This window comes from Corylus avellana, chromosome 8, assembly GCF_965113065.1.
Source record: "Corylus avellana chromosome 8, dhCorAvel1.hap1.2, whole genome shotgun sequence".
Taxonomy (NCBI): domain Eukaryota; kingdom Viridiplantae; phylum Streptophyta; class Magnoliopsida; order Fagales; family Betulaceae; genus Corylus; species Corylus avellana.
Window position 1 is genome coordinate 23612707 of NC_142497.1, and position 24353 is coordinate 23637059.

Sequence of the window (24353 nt, forward strand, 5' to 3'; positions counted from 1 at the left end):
CCACAAATTTAATAATTAATTTGTAAAATAAGATACAAAAAAATATTAACTTGAATCATTTCTTATTGGATCCCATTTAAACTTTATCACAATAGCTGTAAAAAAAAATACCATTTTTCGTAAGAAAAATGCTAAATTGAATAGTAATTGTCACTATCATGTAAGAGAGTGTACATTGTAGCATCTCTCTTTCCAACTGTTCAAATAAATGCTGGATCCCGATCACCTATGAACATTTGGATCCCACATAGACTTTATCACAATATATAGCAGCAAAAAAAAACAAAAAACAAAAAAGAACAAATTAAGACAAGATACCATTTTCTATAAGAGAAATTAATGCAAAATTAAATAGTAAATTTCACTGCCATATTATATCCCTTTGGGTACGAGAAAAGTGACGGGAGAGCTTAATTAAAACATTGCATTTGCATTTTCACCTCAGCCGAGCTCCTGGGTGATAAAAAAATAAAAATCCCGTATCTTCAAAACATAAGGATAATATTGTTCTTCATCATTTTTCTCATCTTCCTTGATTTAATGTATAGAAGTAATTTTTTGTTGGGAAAATTATTTATCTAATTATTGGGATTTGTAGTTGTACCAAATTGATCCCTTAATATCAAAAAAATATTCTAAAGATCTTTATGAAAGCAATTTGTCCAAAATGGTTCCTAAAATTATAGTTTTACACTCAAATTGAAAATATAAACAGTGAATAAAATTAAATAAAATATGAAGAGTAGCCCCTGGCCTTTTTAAAATTATTAAATATGAAGAGTCTATGTGTCGATTATTAGCGATTGGATTCACACGTACATGGATCTTTCTTTATGAATATATATTTTTGATATTTTAAGGATGAGTTTGACATGATGACATAAGAAATTTTTTCTTCTCTGTTTATTACGGTAAAACGGCCGAACAGGTGGATATGACATCAAAAGTGATTGCATAGGAAACGGGATATGGTTGATCCTCTTCCTTGAAGTGGTGGGTTGTTATTTAACGTATCTTTTATTTAGCGATCTGCAGCGCCCGGGAGACTAATAAATGCTAAAGAGTAATTTTATCTTACATATTTTTTATGTGGGACAGATTTTAATTAATTTTTGTTTAAATGACTGACATAAAATCACGTGAGCTAATATAAAATGAGTGTACTTCTCCTTTTAAATTGGTTGAGGCACCTGACAATACTGTCTGGGAATTTTTTGGGTTCAAGCACACCATCAATGGCACCGTACCATTGAGGTTCATGAGTAATAGAGGAGAGTATTTGTTTGTCGTTATAAATACAAGGCAAACCAATTGATCGAAGCCAAGATGGATTTTGAATATATTCAAAAGAAAAGAAAAACAAGAAGCTGATCAATTTTAAGGAATCGAAATGATTATGAAAGAAAAATCAAAAACAAAAACAAAAAAAATTGTGCAAGTGATCGAGTTACCTAATAATTAAGGCACATATTCAGTCTCCAATACTGGTCGTGTCCGAGTTCCCATTGCCAATGGCGCCTTGGTATTCCCAACCGATGTTCTCTGCAAGGTTTCACCCCCATCCACTGCCCATTCCATTTGCTGCACCTTCTTCCCGTCTTTGCACCTTATTAACAACACAACCAATAGACCCAATAAGGCAAACACACCAACCAAAGATCCAACAACCGTCCACACCTTAGAGTAGTTGCCCTTTCCACCACGACCGCCAGCATTAGGAGGCAGAACCGCCGCCGTATTGGGAGCAGGAGAGGGAGCAGTAGACTCGACAGCTATAGAGAAGTGTCCCTGTTGAGTTGCGGAACATGCATTTCCGGATACCACATTGTCGAACTGCACTGAACCTTGTAAATCAAAATATACACACTTGGGAGACAACCCATCAGCTGGCGGAGCTGAAGTCAAATTTGGGAACTTGATCAAGATGGGTTTCAAGGATGCTCTTATATACAATTCAGGTAAACTTGAAGCAGATAAATCAGAAGCATCGTAGGCCAGCAAACCCAGGACAGGAGCTAAATAAGTAAACCCAGGTAAAGGGTACAAAATAGAAGACCAGTTGCCGAGGTTGTGGTATACCAAACCAAGCCTCTCCACATAAGGCTGCACGGCAACCCCTGGAGGGATCTGAAACTCCTTGTACCTCTTAACGCCTCTGTTTCTGAGGCTACCGCTCCGAAGCCTCATTGCTGCGCCTTCAACTCCTGAAAGATTGCTGGGAATGCGGGCGTCATAAGGAATGCCCGTTCTCGGGTGCTCAGCGAAAGCCCTGAAAGCATAATCTTGAAGAAGCGCATCTAGCGAGCGTGCCGAGATTCCGCGTGGCTGAGCGTTGAAGAGTGGCAGCCAGCTGAGAATGCATAGCAAGGAGACAATTAGTATCCAAACGCTGCTCTGTTCGATCCTCATCACCAGATCTCCTCAAACCAAAACGCCTGTAAGTTCTCCTCAAATTTGGATTCTACACGCATCAGGATTATCATACGCATTTTCTTGAAACTAATTAAATTTGCTTTATCGCTAAAATGTAGTGGCAAATTAAATAACTTGTAACCCGCTTTTCCTTTGATTCATCCCCATCTCCGTAAACATTGTTTTCTCAGAAGAAACAAAAAAAAAGAAAAAAAGAAAAAGGAAAAGAGAAGGAAAAGCTGGAAATAGGAGTAAATATAGCGTTGGCTACAGAATAGCTTTTTTTTTTTTTTTTTTTTTTTTTTATGAGTTATTTCCAACCTCTTACCCTCTGTATCACGTAATTTCCACAAGATCGGGGGTTTCGATTTTTTTATTTATAAAAAGATATTGGGTACCCCTAAAGAAGGAAAAATATCTAAAATTTTTAATATTAGTTAAGAATATCTAAAAAGTCCGATTTGGTTGGAGAAGTAATTGCATTCAATCTCTGCGATAGAGACCCGGTGTTTAACATCGGAACTTTTAACTTAGTGGGATTAGCGTGGATGCATGATTTGTAACGCCAAATGCAACTAAAATTTTAAGACTCTCTAAATCTATTATAAAAGCTTATATTTATCTTAATTATTTTCTATGCAAATATAATTAACATGAGAATGAATTTTAACAACATCCAAAACATGAGAAGATTATCTCCTATCGTGTAACAGTAGGTTGATGGACTAAAAAATAAATATGTTATGTACATGATTTCTTTTCTTGTTATGTAGAAAATAAATATTAATTAGGCGTAATCAGCACAAAATATATGTTATTCAAAGTGTGTGTTAGTCTCACCCCCTTTTTCGCACTTATCTTAGCTTAATATTGGGAAGAGTAATGCAAAAGCTATTTTACAATGTTCACTTGACAATACCAAACCATTTTTAGATCAATAATGCTGCTACACATGCCATATTTATCTAACGTTTATCCTACTATGCTGACTTGGGGATTTAAAAGCCTTTTTTTTTTTTTTTTTTGTTAAATAACAATGACTAATTCAAAGGCTACTACACCCTACTACAACACATGATAAAAATGAAATATTGATATAATATATAACGTTACTAACAAAAATGCAAAGATATATTGGCACTAACTATCGCATCAATATAGGAAGATATTGGTAGAATAAAACCTTGATTTCTAACATTACCCTCATTGAAAATTAGAAATTGCAACTGTTGCACTCCCAATAAAACTTTCTAGACAAATAATATATTACGATGAAAGCCATAATAATTCTCCAACAAGTTGGTTATCTTATTGGTGGATTTATTATGAAATAAACCTTTAATTATTTATGTTTAATATGGCCCCATGTATCAAATGATGATTTTGAAAAGTTGAACGATGAGAGAAGAATCAGAGAAGGAAATGTAGCATCTCGAGGAGATATTCTTATTACTGTCTCGATAGTGCTTATGATAAAAGATCGTTAGATAATCTCATCCAAATCTATGTATATATTTTGACCAATGCTATATCCTACCATTATCTCATAATGTTTAGCGGTTTTAATCAAACATGATTTTTATTGTATTTTATTAAAACAATGATCAATTTAAGAATTAATCAGCATATTTTTCTTTGGCAAAAGGAAGGGTTTTGTGGTTGAAATGTCAAATGTGTGTATGTTGGATCGATGTTAGTTAAGGTTTAGTGTAAGAGATTAATCGAATTTAACTTAGGTTTTTGCATCTTTTATAATTTTTGTAATGGCCCATTTTGTAGCGCTAAGCCAGGTTGGAGGTGGTGGTAATTGTGTGTTTTGATTTTACAGTGGAAATTGTGTGTCGGCAAGTGATTTGTAAAGCCTGCGTGGTAACGGCACGTGTGGTAACATAATAAGTAAGTAGGTATGGATAATAAAAGAAAGAGATATTTCATATTTGTTGTAAAAAGAGTAACTTTAACATTTGTTGTTGGAAGTGGAAGGGAATGCGCGTAGGTATAAGCATTAGCCGAAAGCAGGGAGAGAGATGGATGGTGAGTGGTGACGCTGTATTTATGGTTGTAGACGGTAGAAGAAGAAGAAGGTGTAAATTAGTGACAAGTGATTAAAAGAAAGCTTTGATCAAAAAGGCGTTGTTGCTTCTCTTTCTCAATCAGACGTACTACTACTCTAAACTTTACTTACTCTTCTATCCATCCATTCAACAAAAGCTTCAAACTTTCATGTCGATGGAGGCCCCCGCAACACCCGGCAATGCTTCTTCTTCTTCTTCCTCTTCCGACAATATTTGTAATTCTGCAAGTTACGGAATTCAAGCGGCGGCTTCCAATATCATACGGGGGCCACTGACTGGCCTGTTGGAGTATTCGGGTATTTTGGGAGGAAGAGCAGGCAGCTCCAATTCTCCGGAAACAGAGTACCTGCAAGTTGATAGTAATGAATCTTTCCCAGTGGAGGGGGGGGAGGAGGACGACGACGACGACGACGACGACGAGGAGGAGGTCTCCATCAGGATTATTGGTGCAGAGCACGAGCATTTCTCTGCTCATCAACACATTCCCGCAAATCCAGCACATGTATCGCTATCGGATCTCACTAATTCTGCAAGCACCAGAAGCTACGATGTCCAGCGCTTCGTCCGCTGGTTAGAGCAGATTCTCCCTTTCTCTTTGCTTCTTTTGCTCGTCTTCATTCGTCAACATCTCCAAGGTATTTCTCTTCTCCTCCGCCTCTTTTTTTTTTTCCTTCTTTCTTCTTCCATAATGTCATGATAGCCCGACTACTCTGGTCGGTCTTACAATTTGGAACCGTAGTGAATATATATATATATATAAGAAGATTTGCAGATGTCCCTTTAATCTAAATGCTTGGCTTCGTCTCCATCAAAATTCAGGTTTTTCTGTCACTCTTTGGATCGCTGCCGTCATGTTCAAATCTAATGATATTCTACGGAAGCAGACCGCTCTTAAGGTTCCCTTTTATTTGGTTTTCCATTTTCTTTGGCTTCTTCACTGCATTCTTGCTTGGTCTGTTGAGCATCCGAATTGCTGGTCCCGCAGGAAGAGAGGAAAATCTCTGTTCTCCTAAGCATTTCTCTGGTGTTTATGCTTCATGTCGTTTGTGTTTATTGGTGGTATCGGGGTAATAATCTGCTCTACCCGTTCCTATTACTTCCCCCTAAATCAATACCTCCTTTTTGGCATGCTGTGTTCATCATCACGGTAAATGGTAAGCCTTTTCTTGGCCTTTGCATAACAAATGTTTGAATTGTGCAGATGATCTTTGAATTGGTTATTTGGGTATCTTTGAATCTCATGTCTCAATAATGATCGTCTTTTCAGACATTATGGTGCGACATACAGCAATGGCCTTCAAATGTATACTTTTGATACATTACAAGAATGGTAGAGGCCGGGATTACCGTAAACAGGTTGGTTATGTTACAGTTAATCAGAGCTCTACTTGTTCTTGTTCTCTGTTTTCTTCTTTTAATGTGTTGAAGGCCTCTGTTTATCCAGGGTCAAATGCTAACTCTTGCTGAGTATATCTTGCTGCTCTACCGTGCTTTGTTGCCTATACCTGTTTGGTATAAGTTCTTTTTAAATAAAGAATATGGAAGCCTTTTTTCTTCGTTAACTACAGGGTTATATTTAACCTTCAAGCTTACATCACTTGTGGAGAAGGTAATCCCATCTGTTTGAACTTTCATGCTTTCTTCTGGTTTTCTGAATTTACCTCAAAAGAGTACTGACTTTATGATATGGTTCTGAAGGTCCAATCCCTATTTGCTGCATTGAGAGCCTTGTCACATAAGGAGGTGCATTACGGGTCTCATGCCACGTCTGAACAAGTCAGTTGGTCTGCTATGAGTTAAAAGATTACTAATTGCTCTCTCTCTGAGCTCACTGTGGAAGCTGATTATTAAGATTGCTTCTATGATGAATATAGATTTTGCCAATCCATCACATTTGAACTGTTTCGTAGTTTTCTTGTTCACATTTATTTGCCAACAATAAAAATAATTATGCAGCACAAAACAATTATGCAGCAGCAAATAATGATCAATCAACCACAAAGAATACTCTCTAAGAAATGCCAACAATAAAAACCTGACAACATTAGCAAACTTTTTTACACATCCCCTCATGTTCTTACCAATTTGTGCTTGCTATGGGCCATGGAACTAAACATATATATAGCTATTGCTTTTTTTTTTTCTTGGGTTAGGAGGGATGCTCCAAATAGAGCTGCTTGTAAAACGCATAGTCTAAAATGGAAATGACTTATTCTCAGATGCAAGATAGATGTTCCATTTTAATCTTTTAAAATAATTATAAAAAGTTCTTTAGAAAGTAAGAGACAAGTAAGGATAGCCCCAAAGAAGCTAGAATTTGGAGCTTGAAACGCATATTGATAAGCTACATTAGATAGAAACACCAATTGTAAGTATTAGGCCAATATGACCGTGTAGATTTGAAGGATCATTACAACAACAGAGTACTAAATTTTCTGATGCTTTTTTGGTTTGTTTCATATGATGTATCAACACCTTCTAAGTTGTCTGCAATTAAACCATAGGTAAATGCAGCAGGGGATCTCTGTGCAATCTGCCAGGAGAAGATGCATGCTCCGATTTTGCTTCGCTGTAAACACATATTCTGCGAAGACTGTGTATCAGAATGGTCATACCTTTCGCCTCCACTCTCTCTTTTCAGATGACTATATTTTTGTCCATGCTTCTATATCGCATTGTTGTTCCATGCTTTTAGATGTTAATTTGACTATTCATCACCTTTGATTTTTGATTTCTGCATCTGGTTCCTTGTTTTCACTTTGATGTACACTGTATGCTGATTGGACTGAAGAAATTTGCTGAACTATAATAACTTATTTGTGGTATTATATAACGTTGAGTAATTAGAATTCAGTGTCTGAAATCTCGTGATCAATGCAGTAGATTTCATAGTCATCTGAAAAGCATTTGTTTAGTTCTCAACAAGCTCTATATCTTGTATTTGGAGGATTTAGAGGGAGTTGAATTCTGGTTTATATTCAATGGTTTAAACCTATACTTTTGAGCTGAACTGGTATAGTTAAGTGAAGATTTTGAACCCCCCCACCCGCGCCCCCCCCAAAAAAAAAAAAAAAAAAATTGTTTTCACTGCCTTTGCTGTGTGTAAAATTGACAATCCTTATGATAACTTGATTGCAGATGAGTAATTAACACCATTTTTGGATCTAGTGGCATGTTCTTATTTCAAATTTGGATCAACCTTCCATGCTGAAAAGCATAGCTTTGAGTTCTCTTGTTAATCATTTTAGTGTTAATTCTTTTTAATGTGACATGCAATATGTCCCAATATATTCCCCGGGGATTGCTTTCTAATAGATGTTCTGTCTTTCATTATTAAAATCCGATCCCATTTCCATTGAAAACTTTGAGCCTCTGAGTCTTTCACTTGTATTCCAAGTATCTATGCTCTCTCATGTCTTAGCAATGGCATTCAGTCAACTGCTTGATAAGAAATTTTGGCATTGTGCCAAATACCTGAGTTGAATCTTGCCCTAATCCATGTTGAGGGTTAATTGGTAAGTGGAGTGCCTATGCACATTGTGTTGCCCAGCCATTTCACCCAAAGAAGAAAAATGAACTCATATATAGATTGATTTTATACGTTGGTTTTTGGCTGGTTTCTTACGGGAGTTTACTGTACCATGTTTTCAGGTTCGAGCGAGAAAGAACATGCCCATTGTGCCGGGCATTGGTAAAACCAGCCGATATCAAATCTTATGGTGATGGATCAACCAGTTTGTTTTTGCAGCTATTTTAAGATCTTCTACTCGATAAAGAGACCGGAACTGCAGCTGAAGTCAAACATCATTTTGCTTTCAAACGTTCTTGAAGGCTCTAACTTAAATTCCCATCCCATTGGTGGTGCTGTTTGTTATTATGTTGTATCCATGAGGTGTATAAACTCCCATGGCCATTCATTGTATGTTTAAACCACAAAAGAGTCTTGTCTATATATCTTGTTTATAGAGCTTTATACAAAAATAAAAATTAAACCTCTTCCTCTATTTCCCTCCAGGCAAACATTCACATTTATGCATATCTCCCCATTTGAACATGCAGTTTCCTTATATATCTATCTTTACCTCTGGAAACTCTCTACAAAGCATCTGTAGTTGGAACTCTCGCATGAATCCACAAGTCAATTTGATAGAAAAGCATAAGCTTTCAGAAAGAACTACTTTTAAGTAACAACCATTGATGACAACGCCAAAAAGCTTAAAATACATGGTGAAAGAAATAAAATTACATTTTATATTAGCTGACAATGGGGAAGACCGACACAAATAACAAAAATGTCATATAATAATAATAATAATAATAATACTAAACAAGAAAATCATATTGTTACATTTCATATCTTTGTTCGAAACATAGAATACAGGACTCCAATCAAAGAGAAGCATTCCTAGTGTCTTTGTGTATCTTTTGCCACCCTAATGGGGTTTCAATAGCTAGTTTGGGCGACATTTCATGAGACCTCCTCAACTCTTGTGTGCAAGGGGCAATGTCCTCCATCACTTGGGGACAGCCCCAGGAGGAAGTGAAGAGGGTAGTTGTGGCGATGAAGATGATGAGGAAATAGAGATTAGATTCGACCCTGAGGGAGCCATGATGGGGTAGACTTCGGTGACCTCTTCAGTGCCTTCATTCAAGTAGACAACATCCTGCATGGTGAGCTGGTGGTACTCAACAACCTCCCTCAGGAAGCGATTCTCCCGTGCATAAACCGAGTTTTCATGTGCCAATCTAGCCTTCTCTGCCAAAAGTGTTTCAAGTTGAAGCCGAATCTGGCACAGAATCATTGGCATCGGAATTTAGAGTTATTACATGCAACACAATAGAAATGCTTCAACAAGTGTTGCTAGCTGATAGAAAATAACAACAAAAAATGGAAATCTGTGAAACATATGATTTTTTTGAGTAACTAGGTTTGACCATTGAGTTCACAGTTTCTAAGTGATGTATCAAAAAAAAGAATTCACCAAATTTGCCTGATGTAGAAGCAATCAAGAAAGATACATACACAAATATATTGCCCACAGAAAAATGGGCCAATCCAAGAAAGCTTGGCTTCAAAATGGAAAGAACCACCGGTACATATCTCAATCAAATCAAATAGCTAAAGACATTTATGGGCCATCTCTGTAGCCACAACCAATTCCATATATGAATTATGGACACGCATGTTAATATCTAAAGCACTGCAAACTATAAGGAGAATACGCTTTATGCCCGTAAAATGGTAGTGTTGTTTTTTCCCCCAGAAAAAATGGGGGATAGCCACATGCATTCACCTAATCTAATGTATGCTTCTCAAAACACGACCAAAAGATGTAAAAATTACAGATTCTTCCTCCTGATAATATGAATTTTAAGGTATGCCTTTTCAAAAATTTACAAAATCCTAAAGCATCACTTTGATGTTAGAGAAATAAGATTACAACTTGTACCTTGATTACTTGTTTGTCTAAGATTCTGCTAGAGAATAGTCAACTTAAATCCTTGATTTCAACCATTTGATTTTATTTATTCTGTGAAAGGCAAAGAATTCTAACCTATTATGATACAGAAAAACTTAAAATCAAACGGCCAAAATCAACACTTTTAGGCTTTTGGGTTCTATAAAATCTTATACAAAGCAATCATTAAATGGTGAGTTATGATCTTATCTTTTTTATGTCAACATAATAATTTTAGATTTTTGGGCATTGCTACAGAACTTCACAGGCGATGATAAATGTTAGTAATGGAGCAGCAACTAGTAATATCTAAAGCTTTAAGTGGTTCTTTGAAAATATCCTTCTACGAGGTAGGTTGTGTATAATTTTTCAAAAGAAAAAAGAAACCATAGGAAAAGGTGAAAACAGTTTTAGATCATCGTCTTCAAGATTGCTACAAAATCAAAAAGGAAATACGAAAAGGAAAGAGAAAACCTAAAATAGAGAAAAAGTTAATACCAAATCATCATCTTCTGGGTTGCTTCCCCTTTCACGATTCTCCCGAAGAATTTTATTTTCTACCTCCAGCTGAGCACATCGCTCCTTTGCAAAAGCCAGATCTGATTTGACAGTCTTCAACTCCCGAAGAAGAAGCTTTGCTTTTGCAGCCATGGCCATTGCAACCTGTTATGAAACCCAAAAGGTAAAATTATGAATCTTATCATAAAGAGCAAGTTCTCACATCAGAACAACTAGGATGCCCTGGTATTCTGGAAAAAATTCCAAAGTCCCAAACCCCCTCCCTCCATTTCTTTCTTCCTCTCTCCTTTGCCACTGTCAATAAGGTCACAGACAGCTAAGGCATGAGATCGAGGGGAGTGAGGCAAGTCAATATGATTAAACTCAGAAGAGCAGTTCATTGGGTTCTAGAGTCATTCTATACTTTCTCCTCAGGTCAGTTGTTTTCTGTAGAAAAGCCAATCTGTGGAGTTGCTTCTAAGGTAGAAAAAAATACAAAAATTTAAACACACAAGTTTTTATATTGTATGAACCAGTGATACAAAGCTGCCACCTTACGTCGCGAGATGCCTTCAGCTGAAGTTCTTGATCAGTTTGCATCTGGGGTTGTTGCCATTGACTAGAATGATTTGGCGCCTGACTCTGTACCTCAGAACCACTGGGCTTTTTCTTGATATGCTTACGAGTTTCTTGAATAATGTCTGCAGTCCGGCTCTCCATGATAGTAAGACCCTCCTGAAAAATAGAAACAGCATTGATGCAAAAAATAGAATTGGTCCAACTATAGACTAGTGAACAGTCTCCTGGACTAGAAAAACATGTATAAATGGAAACTGCATCTTCAAGTGGTGAGGTACTCATAACCAGTGAATGTTTGCCTGGAGAGAGATATTCATAATCACCAAACAAAAATACAGATCGTATTCATGCTTAAGAAATGCCATAATAGCAGGAACTTTGACCATTGTAAACAAAAAATATGAAGCATTAAAAACTCAATAGACAATAGTATTTGGAAAAAAAGGTTCTCACAGAAGCTAACCTCTAAGGCATTACCAATGGTGCCACCAATATAATTAAGAGAAGATGCAATGGCACCCAACCCCTTCTTCTGTAGTTTAGGACTGTCCATTTTTTGATGGCTCTCGTCTGAGTTATTTGAATTTTGGTACTGAGAATAGGACACACAAACACAAATGGCATCGCATATTACAGGTGAGTAGAGATACAGGAATTTGACCACAAAGCAACAAACACATAAACTAAAACCAAGGTTTTGGGAAACTACAATAATTTACAAGATATAGTGATGGTAAGCTTTCATAAGTTTGCAGCTAATTCAGCCAAAAAAAAGGGGAAAAAAGAAACTTTTGGACTACTTTTGAAGATCTTATTTTTACAATGTCAACTTTGATATACAAGCTTGAATCCTCACCTTGCCCATTGTCTCTGTACCATGCATGTGTTGCCTTGTCCTTTCAGGTGTTTGAACTTGTTGGGGCGCAGTATCTTCGTCAAGAATCGCTTTAGCTTTTCTAGCGAGAGCACCCCAAAACCCATGCTTGGATTCATTCAAACTTTTCATTGATGTGTACTCATAGGGTTTTGAATCCTATAGTCAGAAGAGACAAACCAATTGGCATAGAACGAAACTCCATCAGATATCGATACTTGCTAAGTAAGTAAAAGCATCTTAAACATAAGAAAATGAAATCGTATTCCGTAGGACAGATTAAGAAAGAAAAAGAAAAGAACCTGGACGGTCCCGGAGACAGAGGGAGAAGAAGATCCGGTAGTTGGGTTGGGAGAGCGGGAAGAGGAGGAGGAGGAGGGAGAGAGAACAGAGTGGCCGTAGGCAGAGGAGAGGGAGGAGTCGCGATAGGCGGAAGATGCTCTTATGGCCTTGGCCGCCAGCGATGATGAAGGGCGAAGAGCCTGAGGCCTCTGAATTGGTCGTTTTGCTTCTTCTTCCTCTTCTTCTTCTTCTTCCTCCTCTTCTTCTTCACCGTCACCATCATCCTCGTCCACTATGATGGCGGAATGCCTTGATATTGTTCCCTGCTGCCCCCTTCTATACGACATTTTAATTATGATTTAATCCGCCCACCTCCCCCTCCCACTCCCGGCTGAGCGGCGTCGTTCGCCTTCGCTTCAACTCAAAATCACTGACTAATGATGTTTAGAGATTCTTCTTCTTCCTACCCGCTTTGCTGCTCTCTCTCGGCGCCTTGCCGACGCCTTCCGCTTCCCTTCCCCTTCCATTGGGGATCCGTTGACCCATTTTTTTTATCAAAGTGGATTTGCCACTCGTCCATTGGGCCTATTGGGGCCATTGATTGGAGTCCTCCATCTAGGCTTGGTTGGCCCGTTTCTGTCTGGTTTTTAAATATCTAAAAGCCCAAACGAAAACCATACATCAACCAGGACAACTACCATGGGCCAAGCTCCACTTCATCAACCCAACTTCGTCTAAATTCTAAATTTAAAGAAATATTATTGAAAAAACACCAAATTGCAAAAAAAGAAGGCAAAAAAAAAAAAAAAGAGCGTGGAAGATAATTTTTAGCATACAAGCATGTTGGGCACAACCCTATTAATTTGTTCAATATGCACAAACAGTTTTAGTCGTCGCACTCCAAATCACTTTTTTGGACACAACCTATATTACTAATGTTTATTGATATTTTCGATCAGTCGGAATAAACGGAGAGGTGTCATAGAACACATTCTCTCTATTGCAGGGGTGCTTTGCACAACCAGCTATATATGAGAAATACTTGGGATTATCGGGCTCTAGTGGGTAAATTAAAAAATAGAACTTTCATCGATATAAAGAAAAGAGTAAGGAGCATGCTCAACAAATGGAAGGAAAAATTCATATCGCAAGCTTGAAAGGTGATTCTTATTAAGGTAGTAATCAAAGCGATCCCTACTTACAATATGTGTGCATATCAATTACCCAAGTCGCTATGTATGAAAATAAATTCAATGATGCTCAAATTATGGTGGGGGCACAAATAAAATGAGTCAGAAGTTGCATGGATAAGTTGGTCAATAATGAGCTTTTCAAAAAATCAAAGTGGCTTGAGATTCAAAGATCTAGAATGTTTTAATATGGTTTTGTTGGTGAAACAAGAGTGGAGATTGTTTCATAAATCATAATCATGATATACACGTAGCTATAATTTTTAAGGAGAAACATTATCCCAAAATAAAAAAAAATAAAAAAAATGATTTTTCATATATGCAGTGACAGTATGGAAGGCAGTAGAATTCTGTAAAGACTTTAGAGATTCGACAAGTAATAGTAGAGTCAGATGCTTCGAAAATTGTGCATGCTTTATGACAAGGAGGACATTATTGGAGTCGGTATGACCAATTAATTGATGATACAAAAACGATGTTGAATGGTTTTTAATCATGATTGATGGAGCATACCAAAAGCAACTCTTTAATCATAAAAACTAATGAAGCAACTCACTATATATTTAGCAGAAGCAGCTCTTTACTAATATTTAGTGCAAGTGTGATGGATGAGTGTCTTGTTTTTTGTTCAAAGCATTGTCCTTTTTGATGAAGATGTTTCTATTGAGTTTAATGGAAGCATGAAAGGTTTCTTAAAAGAAGAAAAACCGTAAACAAGTGTTAGGAGTTCTTAGCAAGCAACAACTACATATGTAGATATGACATGTTTTCTATCCTTTCTTCTTAAGTCAGAAGTTTTTAATAGATATGGAACTTGAATTAATAACAGGTGACGAAAGGTTCATTGCAATTCCTTCACTGCAAAAGCAAATTAATACGTAGATGCATGATCAATTAATATTTATTTTCCCATTTTATATTGTTCTTGTTAGCTAGTGAAAAAGCCAGTTCCAATAAAGCTGGGAATGCTGTTAGTTGAACCAAGAATATCATGATCCAAGGAAACGTTGGTAATATTTGAGTTATTACTTTAAAAGGACTAATTGAAGTTGGAGACTCAGGGAAATGTGATTGATTAGTGGTTTCAAAGCGTTCTAATTGTCACTCCGACTAGTTCTTTTAGAGTAATAGTACAAATGTTAGCGTTTTCTTGGGTCGTGGCATGGTATCAAAACAATTTAATAACACTATGTTGCATTAGAATATTATAATTAACATGATGCGAGTCCTAACGAAGACATTAGTGTTTTGAATGGGGAGGTTGTGACACCCTAAAATGTTAAGTCTTATATTAGGTGGATGAATTGTGAAGGTATTGAATGTTCTACATTATTAAGTAGGATTGAACTTTAAAAGTGATTTTTGAGATCTAAAGTTAAAATTTTGAGTAATTCTTTAGAAATTATAATGAACATTTTTTGTAACGTTATGTGATTAAGCCCAAAGTCAGAAGAGCATGACAAATTAGACTTGTAAATGCTGACTACGACTTATAATCAAAAGCGCGCAGACAATCCCAAAAGCGATTCGAAAGCATATTGATGTAAAACGCGAAAAATAAAATTTGCATGGTTTCGTATAAATTGGGTGAGAATAAAGTGGGTTTCTTTTTTTTTTTTCTTTTTTTTTATGATTGTGTTTACACAACTTTATGCAAAAATTGAACGAGAAGGAAATAGAAAATGGTAGGTAGAGCGCATGGTGGTGGCCACCTCTTTCCCAGACAAAGAAACATGGGATAGCTCTGACGGCGGTGGCAACTTCATCATTTTGATGTAAACTATAAGCAATAAAGTTTGGCATCAATAGTTGGATGAAACATAGTGTTGGTACATGTATACGCACAAAGACACATACACATGATTCCCTGCCTTTATTTTCTATTTCTTTCCAAAGACACGAGACAATTAGATTCTTATAGGAAACTCTGGAAGTGGGTCTCCCAGTCAAACAGGGAGACACATGCTTTCATTGATCGTACAGAAAAAAAAAAATTAAAAAAAAAATACTCACAAGAACTATATATTTATCTTGTAGCTTTTAATTAGTAACTCTTACTTAATTAAAGTATATCGTTTAAAATATTTTTAATATTGAAGCCAGCCATTTGAAAACTATATATATAGTTCAACTTGATGACCAATTACTAATTCTACAAAAGTAAATTATGACACATTATTATTTGTTCTGAAAGTTTAAGCTAGCTAGCTATTGAACAAACAAATCCAACTAGTACATATCCCTACAACAAGGCTTAAACACATGCAACAGATAACGTGGAATCTAATTAAGAATTAATAAATTAATGGAACTATGATCATACTATATGATTAATTAATATAATTTGATATAATAAGTTGATACTCATGTTTTGTATCAAGATAAGATTGTATATGTCGTTAAGAATTCAAGAAATTAGAAAAGAAATATCAGTGACAAGAAATGAGTTATATCCTTAATTTGAAAATAAAAATTTATGTTATTGCTACCCGCCCATATTATTGTCTTAAATGAACTTCGTATATATATATATATATATATATATATATATATATATAGGTATTATTTTAAGCTGAAATTTGTCATGCTTTTTTATTTTGTCTAATATTCATGTACAAAATAAAGAGAAATAAAAACAAAACAAAATGTGTAAAATAAACGATTGTAAGAAGATAAAACATCTCAGTCATCAAGACATGGAGGAGTATAGGAAAGGAGTATAATGCTTGCAAAACTCCTATTTAACAATGTTAATATGAACTATATATGAAAAGAAAAAATATATATATATATATATATATATATATATTAGAAAAAAGATATTGTAGCACATAGATTGTCTATAGAAGTTCATTAAAAGGCTAGGATAAGATAAGCCTAACCTGCAGATAGTTTAATCCCTTGAATCATGATCAACCATTTATAATAATTTTGTTCTTTTCTATTATTTTTTATGTGCTGTTTTATATTTTTACATGCCATTCAACAAAACTGAAGTATTGATTTTTTTTTTTTTTCTTTTCTTTCAAGCATGAGTTTGAACAAAAAGGGAGGAAGAATAGGAGATTGAAATCAGTGAAAAAATAGAACTTTTTCTTTTCAATTTCCAAATCCTAGTGTCTTCTGAAAATGCTCTTTCACCTTAATATGTTTATTTGTTAAGGGTTTGGCATTTGGTCTGGAGGCTGATGGTATCATAATGACGCATAAATCCCCAATTTAGAAAAAAAAAAAAAAAAAAAATCGTGTGTTGTGGCCATCGAGTTAGCATTATATATTTTTGAACTCGAATTTATTGTTTTCCCCTCGGAATCACAATTTTAAGTTATTTTATTTTGATTCACAATTTGATTTTATGTATTTATTAGAGTTTTGGCAAAATTTACTTGTCCTTGGTTTAGTACACGATTTGAGATTAATATTTCAGCATATATATTCATAATTAATAATCCTCTATTTTTAGGGGTGGCTAAATTTTTTGTTTCTTCTTAAGCTTAATTCCTTAGAACTTCAATCCACATTTTCATAATACTAGCTCGCTAGCCTGGCCTATGCCATTCTAGTTGATGATCACAGACAGCTGCAGGCTAGACTTGAAAAGATTGTCCTAATTAAGCGAGGGTTTAAAATGAAGAAAAACAGTCAGAAGACTTTTCAAGTGGCATTAATTTGGTACCCAGCCTGAACTACCTTAAACTGAAATCAATCATCCTCAAATTAATAGTAATATATTTGACCAAAAAATAACTTACATTGTTTTAATTAGCTAGGATCTGATCATATATATGAACAAATTAATATAGCTCATACAAACAAACAAACAAATATATATATATATATATGCTTTGTTCGTTATAGCTTTTTTTTTTGTTCTCACTTTTACCTTTTGTTTTCAAAACAAAGAAATTAACAAATAACTCAAAAACACACAAAATGTCACATCAAATATATATATATATATATATAATTTTTTTAAAAAAATATTCCCCAAAATACACGAACAAATAGAACCACTCTAAAATTATATGATCATAAATTGAAGTCCATTTGAAGTCTTGGATATCCTATACGCTATCTTCTTTCCTTTATTTTTGTTTGACATCTATGGATAATAATGATGAATATATATAGCAGCCAAGGGAGCCAACGAAAAGCAGGATGGTTAAAAATTATACTCGATCGAGTGTTTCCTTCTTTAGAGCTATTGACAATTAAGGAGCCCATTTGATGGCCAACCCTTGAGACATTAGTCCAGTTTTAGTGGTCGAAGACATTTGCTAGCTGCAACACTTTGCAAGGATTTCTGCGCTTAGCTTGCATATGGGTACTGCTGATCAGGAGCTCTCGTGATTTCAGGAAAGCCAACTGTGGCCCATTTCTATATTCTGTTCTACCATTGACCATTCTAAACTTGTAATTTTGCTTGCCCAAAAGAGTCTTGTGTGACCTGTAGCGTTTATGCAGTTTTTTCATATGCTGAAAATAAAATAATAATGTTTTTCAAATATTTTTTCAGCTTTAACCTTAAGGGCTTTGCTCAAGTAATGGTGAAGGCCTTAGATTTGGTGGCATCTGAACAAGATTTAAGGTGTGAATTCTCATGAGTGTAAATAATTCTTTGGGCCACGCTCGCAACGAAGTCGAGTTTAACCTAATTTATATGAGAGGTGCCTTGCATATGTTTCGATTTTACTCTTTAAGGATGTGTGCACAAAGTAGTCATACCTAGAGGTTCCATCATAAATAAAAAAAAAAGAAAAAAGAAAAGAAAAGGTTTAAAAAATTGCTGAAAATAATAATTCCTATTTACTCATTCTTTTAACCAAGTTTTTCAATCCATCGTTATATGTATAACATATATGAGGTTGTAAATGATAGTACTGCAAGTAGTAAGTATTCAATAAAGATGGCAATTGTGTTTTGATTTGCGAATCTTACTTAAACTTAACATGAAATGAGTGAGTTAGAGTTTAGAAATTTAATTTGTTTAATTAAATGAGTTGAATTAGGGTTAGAGTTTATTTATAATCTTATATTTATGCATTGACACAACGTAGACTTGACACATAACATTTAAAAGTGACAATTTTTTGCATGACTCATAAACTTGACACGAAATTAATAAAACATGTCAACTTAACAAATATGCAAGTGAAATATACATGAGCTAATAATCTTATATTTATATGACCAATTAAAACTTAGCATACAAACACACAAATTATCGACTTAATCGGCACTAAAAAAAAAAAAATGTAATAAGTGTTGGGGCTCCGAAAAAAGAGAAAAAAAAAAAAAAAAAGTAATAAGTGATCACGGTTAATGTTATTATCAAAAATAGAAAAATGGTGAACATGTGTAATGGGTAAATCTGGAAAAGAATGTAGGGTATATAAGTCATTGAGGAATGACATTATCAGCTCAATGATCAAGGCTGTCACGGTCTAGCTACCTCATGACTCATGACTCAGAGTGAGTTGAAACCCTATATATATAGTGTTGTACTAGTTTCAGAACAAATACCGGAGTAGTGCAGCACAGTCGGTTACCTGCTTGCTACTGCTAGGTAAAGGAGGGAGACTAAGAGGCAGGCAGCTTATTGGTCAAACAAACCCACCACCCACACCCACCTCTTCTTTCTCTACAGTCGAGCTTTGTTGGATATATATGTCATATCGTATATATATATATATGGGGTCCCTCTCCGGTTGTGTGGGTGTGTGTCAGAGTAAAGAGTAAGAGCGCTTATTATCCAAATCTACGATGGATGCACGTACGTATTCCTTCTCTTTTGTGTTGGTAATTGGTTAATTCTGAAAAATCGAAAAAGAAAAAAGGAAAAGGAAAGAAAATGCCACTTTATTATTATTATTATTATTATTATTATTATTTTCTTCTTTTGTTTTAGTACTCGTGTATATAGCAGCGCTTTACCAGATTTGTAGATTAGAGATTTTCAATCGCTTTCCCTTCCCTGACTCTCATGAAGACAGCGACATATGCTCCTCTCCCTGAAACTTCTCTTCCGCAATTTCTGCAACTCTCTCTCTCTCCCCCCCAAATGAAAATTTTAACACCTTTCTTTTGCAGATTATTATATGCTTTTTTTTTTTTTGTTCCTCGTATCCTATTACTCGCATGATTTATGAGCTCTTTGCTTCTGTGTATGGTATATCTTTTGGGTGTTTTTTTTTTTTCCTTTTCCATATGAGATAATAAGAGTGCAGGTGATCATCAGCATCGGATTTAGGGTTAGTGAAGAAGCAAAGAAGCGTCAATGGAGGTGTTGAGCAATGTAAGTTGTGGTAGTAACACCCTCCTGGTTGGTTTGCTCTTTCATTCTTTCTTCCTTGATTAATAATACACACAACATATACAACTTTATCTGAATGCTTAGTTCCTTTGTTTTGAATCTCAATAATCCCTCTGTTTTGCTTCAAGAAAATAATCTTATTTTAGGTTTTGGGCGAGTCTTGTAAGTAAAAAAGATTCAGTCTAATATAAACGGGTAATTAATTAGGATTTAGAAAGCATGATCATACGTGGGTTGGTTTTTTTTTTTAGATCTGATTTGTGTTGAGCGGCGGTGGTTAGGTTAAATGGCATTGTATCTTTCTTTTAACATCGTTGTTAAATTTGTCTCCTTTATAAGCCTTAATACTTAGGGTTAGGGTTCATGCAAGCTTTTTTTCTTTACTTAGGTCAAGGGCTTTGGCTTTTTGAACTTGCGGGAAATTGGTGCGACTTTCCGGTATATATTTGGCTGAGCTGTTGTGCACTTTTTCTGATTATCTCAGAGGGTATTGACTATTGAGGAACACAATAAGGTGAAAATGAGGTAATGCTATTACATGATAGGCCACATGAAGAGGCCTTGTGTTCCCCAAAAGAAGATGTTTTGATAAAATGAAGCATTCTCCTGTAAGTATCACCCTCAATCAAACGTATTAGCAGATCATTTACTATTTTTATACTTAATTTGATTAGACGATCGAGAAACATTAACAGTAATCGCTCTTATAAATTTAGTGCCTAATGGAGCAACCATCTATTATGTGTTTATTTTTTTTGGGCCCTTGACATCTGACCTATAATATTGCCTTTTTTTTTCTTTCTTTTTTCCTGATTGCTTAATTAAATGTTCTCTTAAGAGCCGTTTAAGAGAGCTTTCTTCAGTCCACTCATGGATGGGCGAAGGGTTTGAATTAGCTGCCGACTCATTCATTCAAACACAGTAGAAGGGGAGTGAATATTTCTACTGTGGATGTGTGAATGATGCGGGAGATAAAATTCATCCTTTTCTTTTCTGTGCTTGGACTGAAGGGAGCTCCCTTCTACTGTTTTCTTCATAGGCTTAACTTGGTTCATTAATTTGCTTGATAAAATTCTTTATTTTCTTCATTTCGTTTAGGTGTTAATTAACTGTCCTTAAACATGTCTTGATTGTTATTTGTTGCCCAACGCTTTTTGGTGGTAGGTGGAATTCTGCTGTTCTAGGAGTGGTTTCCAGTTCATCTTTTTTAACCTCTTGTTTGTTTTTGGCATATCTAATGTAATTACTTGTCCTTTTAACGCTTTTCCATCCCTGCAAAATGGTAGTCCCAGTGGACTAGAATTTTTCCTTCTTTTTATGCCATGAATGATGAAGTTGCAGTTAATTTTTATTTTGGGTTATATATATATATGGTTCTTTTCTAGGACGGTCATTTTGGGTAAAAGAAGCAAAATATATAATAATAATAATAATAATTTTGTTTGAATGGCTGATACTGTCCAAGAAAAAATAAGGCTCCAGTTCCATTTCTTACCCAGACAAAGTTGGCTTTTTGGTGTTTGGCCGGGGGAGAATTGATATGTCAAATCAGTTACGTAAGAGATTCATTTCCAACCAATATAATTCTGCAAAGTAACTCTGGGGACTGGCCTGAACACTGGAAAAAGGTGACATCTTGTCAAATGTTGTGAGAAGTTATATATATATATTTCTCCACCGCGAAAAAAGCTGATGAAAGATCACCATGTCTATTATTAAGTATATATTTATTTATTTATGGGAGAAAAGTATGTGTGAGAAGGAATGGGAGGTGCTTGTCTTTACTCTTTTGGCCAGGTTTTGTAAGCGCATGGTATTAAATATGTGGGGGTGTGTTGGCAATATCATATATAAACCCGCCCTCTTGTCCAGTGGGGCTAAATTTGCTCAGAGGTTGGAACTTGGAGCTTTGGAGCTCCGGTTTGTTGACATTCGTGAGGTCTATTATGGTAGATGCTATTTTTGTTAAATCTAATTTTTGTGTGAAATTAATAGAATATGTTTTTCTGATGTGTGCATGAGTGGTGACGGTAAACAATAATATGTTTTCTGGTGATTTTTCATTATGAATAGCTGTGCTTTTCTTGGGCTAACCCCTTACTAAACACCTAAAAGCTCATTTGTTTAGAGTATCTGTGCGTGTGCATAAAGAAGTGAAGTATACTTTAAACCCACATTAAAGTATTGTGTAAGCCACTTCTCTGGGGTGGATCGAGGATGCAAGTACACTTGAACTGCTTTTTATATTCTCTTTTTTTTCTCGAGTAATGGGCATGTGTTTTCCTCTATTAAGCATGATCAGTAGTTGTCTTTCCAATATTTCTTTATTTCTCTTCCATCTATCTAATGGGACTTAAATCTTGTGCTCAGCTCCGCGCTATCAGCCTTTAAACTCCCTTTTTTTTTTTCTTTTTTCTTTTTTTTATAGTCTCTTCTTGTTGATGTCATTTTAATGCATGAAGCCTGCTGCTGCTGCCCCCGTGTTGTCTTGTACCTTTTCTCTTGTTTTAGTGGGGAAGGGGGAACGGGTACTTAGTGCATGGTATCTATTAATTAAAAGATCACGATGACGTTTTTTTCACTTTAAAAAACGTTGCATTAATTCCTCGAACGGCTTGATATTTATTGCATGTGTTTGTAGGATTGGTGCCAAGACAAAACGCTTGCTCTAAAATAGAAAGATGGAATTTCTTTTTGAATCTATTTCTATTTCTCGGGCGACTCCCAAGTTTTGCTTAAGTGGGTTTCTTTCATATCCACAAACAATTGGCTGCATGCGATCTAATATTTGTGTGTCACTCACTAATACTATACATACAACGGAGAACCCTCAGCTGAAGAGAAACGGAAGCAGCTGATTCTGGTTTGTTTCTACTGATTTGTTTGTCTTCGTAAGCGAAGTTTATTCATCTAAAGAAGAGAAAACGGAACCCATGGCATGATAATTGTTAAGGAAAGTAAAAATAGTGCTATTAATTAATTAGTTAGACGATATGTAATTATTTTTGGGGCATGGGTAGGTTTTTATTTTTTATTTTTGAAATTAATAGGACAAACCCCCTTTTTGGGACTTTGGCAACACTAGCGCCGGGGGCAAGGGGGAGGTGGTGTGCGTGCTCATTTGTCTCCGCCACTATTCACAATTCCCATTCATTCATCTTGATGTATCGAGTATCCACCTGACTCCAAGAAGAGAGTGCAGACTTGAGTTGTGTAGATGGGCCCAAAATACAATAGACCCCGAAGGTTCGAGCTTACAAACAATCAAACCATTCAAATAACAAGGGGAGACGTGGCGAAGATGTTTACTGCTATCTTATCCTAACTGAACCATTATTATTTTATTCTGCCAGTGAGCATGTAGTGCCGCACGACATCAGGCAACTACTGTAAAATTGTAAAAACATATATAATGACAATAAATTCAGTGGAAAGACATGGTAACAATGAGAATATTTGAGCAAATGATTATTGGAAACAATTAGGGCATGTTTGGTGTGCGGAATAAACCCTTGGAATAGAATGACAATGTCTACAAAAATAATCTTTCTTTTATTTGGCTGTACATTATACTTATAAACATTCTAATGGAAATGACTATTCTTCTATTTAGAGAAATAGATGGGTTTTTTAAAAACACCTATTATTATTTTTTTATTTTTTATTTTTTGAAGAAAAAATAACAAAAAACTCACATTTTTTGGGTGGTTGGCCACCCTTTGCTGGGGGATGCCCATCAAGGAAGGGCTCATGACTCTAGCCCTACCCTTGAAACTTAACTATGGGGGACACATCTTTTCGGGGATCTTCGCATCCAGTTGATCAAGATAATTGTTCTTCTGCAACGTGCACTGAGAAAATGCTTCCAGATTTGGACTTCTGTACGAAGCAATACATCGAGAATTCCACACTTGGTTCACAAGACTACACTGGTTCAAGCATTGAAGAGCTTTCCTACAATTAAAATCCAAGAGGCAGTTTAGTATCTGAGGACCATAGTGTTTAAACTCACCCAACTTGCTACATAAACAAACTATATGATTGCCTACAGACAATCACTTGGGTCATTTTTTATTGTGAAATTTGCTCAGAGACCTTAAACAACATCTGGTGGGGATGAACAAACGGTCCATTTGTTTCCTAGTGCAGTAGCTCCAGAACTATAGCAAATCTTCTACCAAGTCTCCTTTGCAACCCGTAACTCGATCGTATGGTTGAAGGTTTGATTTGTTTGTGTACGTGGTTTAACAAAGTTTAGGAGAGGTTTTAGAACACAAGCATAAGGATGCAAAGGTTCTCATCTACATTGCGTTCAACCACTCTTTGGCCGAGCTTGCAACCAAACGTTTTTGTGGCTTTGTAAAACGCTTATGTTCAATCATGCTAGCTATGACCATCTTTGCGACCGAGCCTCTCGGGAGCTTGAACTTCAATAGCATGAAGGACACCGTTCGAACTTCATGTGATCAGAATTCCAACTGGAGCTCTCGGATCTCACCTCTGTTCAAATGGCTATCGATCAAGTTGCGAACGCCAACTTTTGTTCTTCATTTTGAAGTGTGCAATTGAACACCAATTGAAGTCCCGACTTAACCACTAAAGTTAAGACTTACAACCAACTTAGTTTTGACATTGAATTAGGCGACATATACAAAAACCTATAATATTGTG

At 35.7% G+C, this 24353-nt stretch overlaps 3 protein-coding genes and 1 long non-coding RNA gene across 5 annotated transcripts; 2 read left to right on the forward strand and 2 right to left on the reverse strand.

The window, feature by feature from the left end:
• Positions 1 to 169: 169 nt before the first annotated feature.
• On the reverse strand, positions 170 to 2409 carry LOC132163526 (uncharacterized). Its single transcript, XM_059573843.2, has 2 exons — positions 1452 to 2409; positions 170 to 226 (listed from the first exon to the last, which is right to left on the reverse strand). The coding sequence occupies exon 1, from the start codon at positions 2407 to 2409 to the stop codon at positions 1459 to 1461; it is 951 nt and encodes a 316-aa protein (XP_059429826.2). The 3' UTR covers positions 170 to 226; positions 1452 to 1458.
• Positions 2381 to 8491, forward strand: LOC132163524 (uncharacterized). Its single transcript, XM_059573841.2, has 9 exons — positions 2381 to 2437; positions 4241 to 5122; positions 5307 to 5383; positions 5473 to 5641; positions 5755 to 5843; positions 5932 to 6096; positions 6186 to 6263; positions 6992 to 7095; positions 8139 to 8491. The coding sequence occupies exons 2-9, from the start codon at positions 4636 to 4638 to the stop codon at positions 8242 to 8244; spliced, it is 1275 nt and encodes a 424-aa protein (XP_059429824.2). The 5' UTR covers positions 2381 to 2437; positions 4241 to 4635; the 3' UTR covers positions 8245 to 8491.
• Positions 8492 to 8759: 268 nt separating this feature from the next.
• Positions 8760 to 12710, reverse strand: LOC132163525 (uncharacterized). Its single transcript, XM_059573842.2, has 6 exons — positions 12200 to 12710; positions 11880 to 12056; positions 11487 to 11615; positions 11003 to 11179; positions 10445 to 10609; positions 8760 to 9274 (listed from the first exon to the last, which is right to left on the reverse strand). Exons 1-6 carry the CDS (start codon positions 12524 to 12526, stop codon positions 9002 to 9004), a joined length of 1248 nt encoding a protein of 415 aa, XP_059429825.1. The 5' UTR covers positions 12527 to 12710; the 3' UTR covers positions 8760 to 9001.
• Positions 12711 to 19151: 6441 nt separating this feature from the next.
• On the forward strand, positions 19152 to 23155 carry LOC132164111 (uncharacterized). 2 transcript variants are annotated; one of them, XR_009438352.2, is made up of 3 exons: positions 19152 to 19664; positions 20071 to 20290; positions 22733 to 23155. It is a non-coding gene; the product is annotated as an uncharacterized LOC132164111 (long non-coding RNA). The 2 variants fall into 2 exon arrangements; XR_009438351.2 differs by lacking the exon at positions 22733 to 23155 and having other exon boundaries at positions 20071 to 20431.
• The last annotated feature ends 1198 nt before the right edge of the window (positions 23156 to 24353 follow it).

Excerpts from the sequence above, each read along its gene's own strand:
- LOC132163526 (XM_059573843.2), bottom strand. The coding sequence starts at position 2,409 with ATGAGGATCGAACAGAGCAGCGTTTGGATACTAATTGTCTCCTTGCTA.
- LOC132163524 (XM_059573841.2), top strand. The coding sequence starts at position 4,636 with ATGTCGATGGAGGCCCCCGCAACACCCGGCAATGCTTCTTCTTCTTCT. Across the intron at positions 5,384-5,472 it reads GGAAGCAGACCGCTCTTAAG|GAAGAGAGGAAAATCTCTGT; the intron begins GTTCCCTTTTAT and ends CTGGTCCCGCAG. Across the intron at positions 7,096-8,138 it reads GAAGACTGTGTATCAGAATG|GTTCGAGCGAGAAAGAACAT; the intron begins GTCATACCTTTC and ends CCATGTTTTCAG.
- LOC132163525 (XM_059573842.2), bottom strand. The coding sequence starts at position 12,526 with ATGTCGTATAGAAGGGGGCAGCAGGGAACAATATCAAGGCATTCCGCC. Across the intron at positions 12,057-12,199 it reads CTGTCTCCGGGACCGTCCAG|GATTCAAAACCCTATGAGTA; the intron begins GTTCTTTTCTTT and ends TTCTGACTATAG. Across the intron at positions 10,610-11,002 it reads AGCTGAAGGCATCTCGCGAC|GTTGCAATGGCCATGGCTGC; the intron begins GTAAGGTGGCAG and ends GTTTCATAACAG.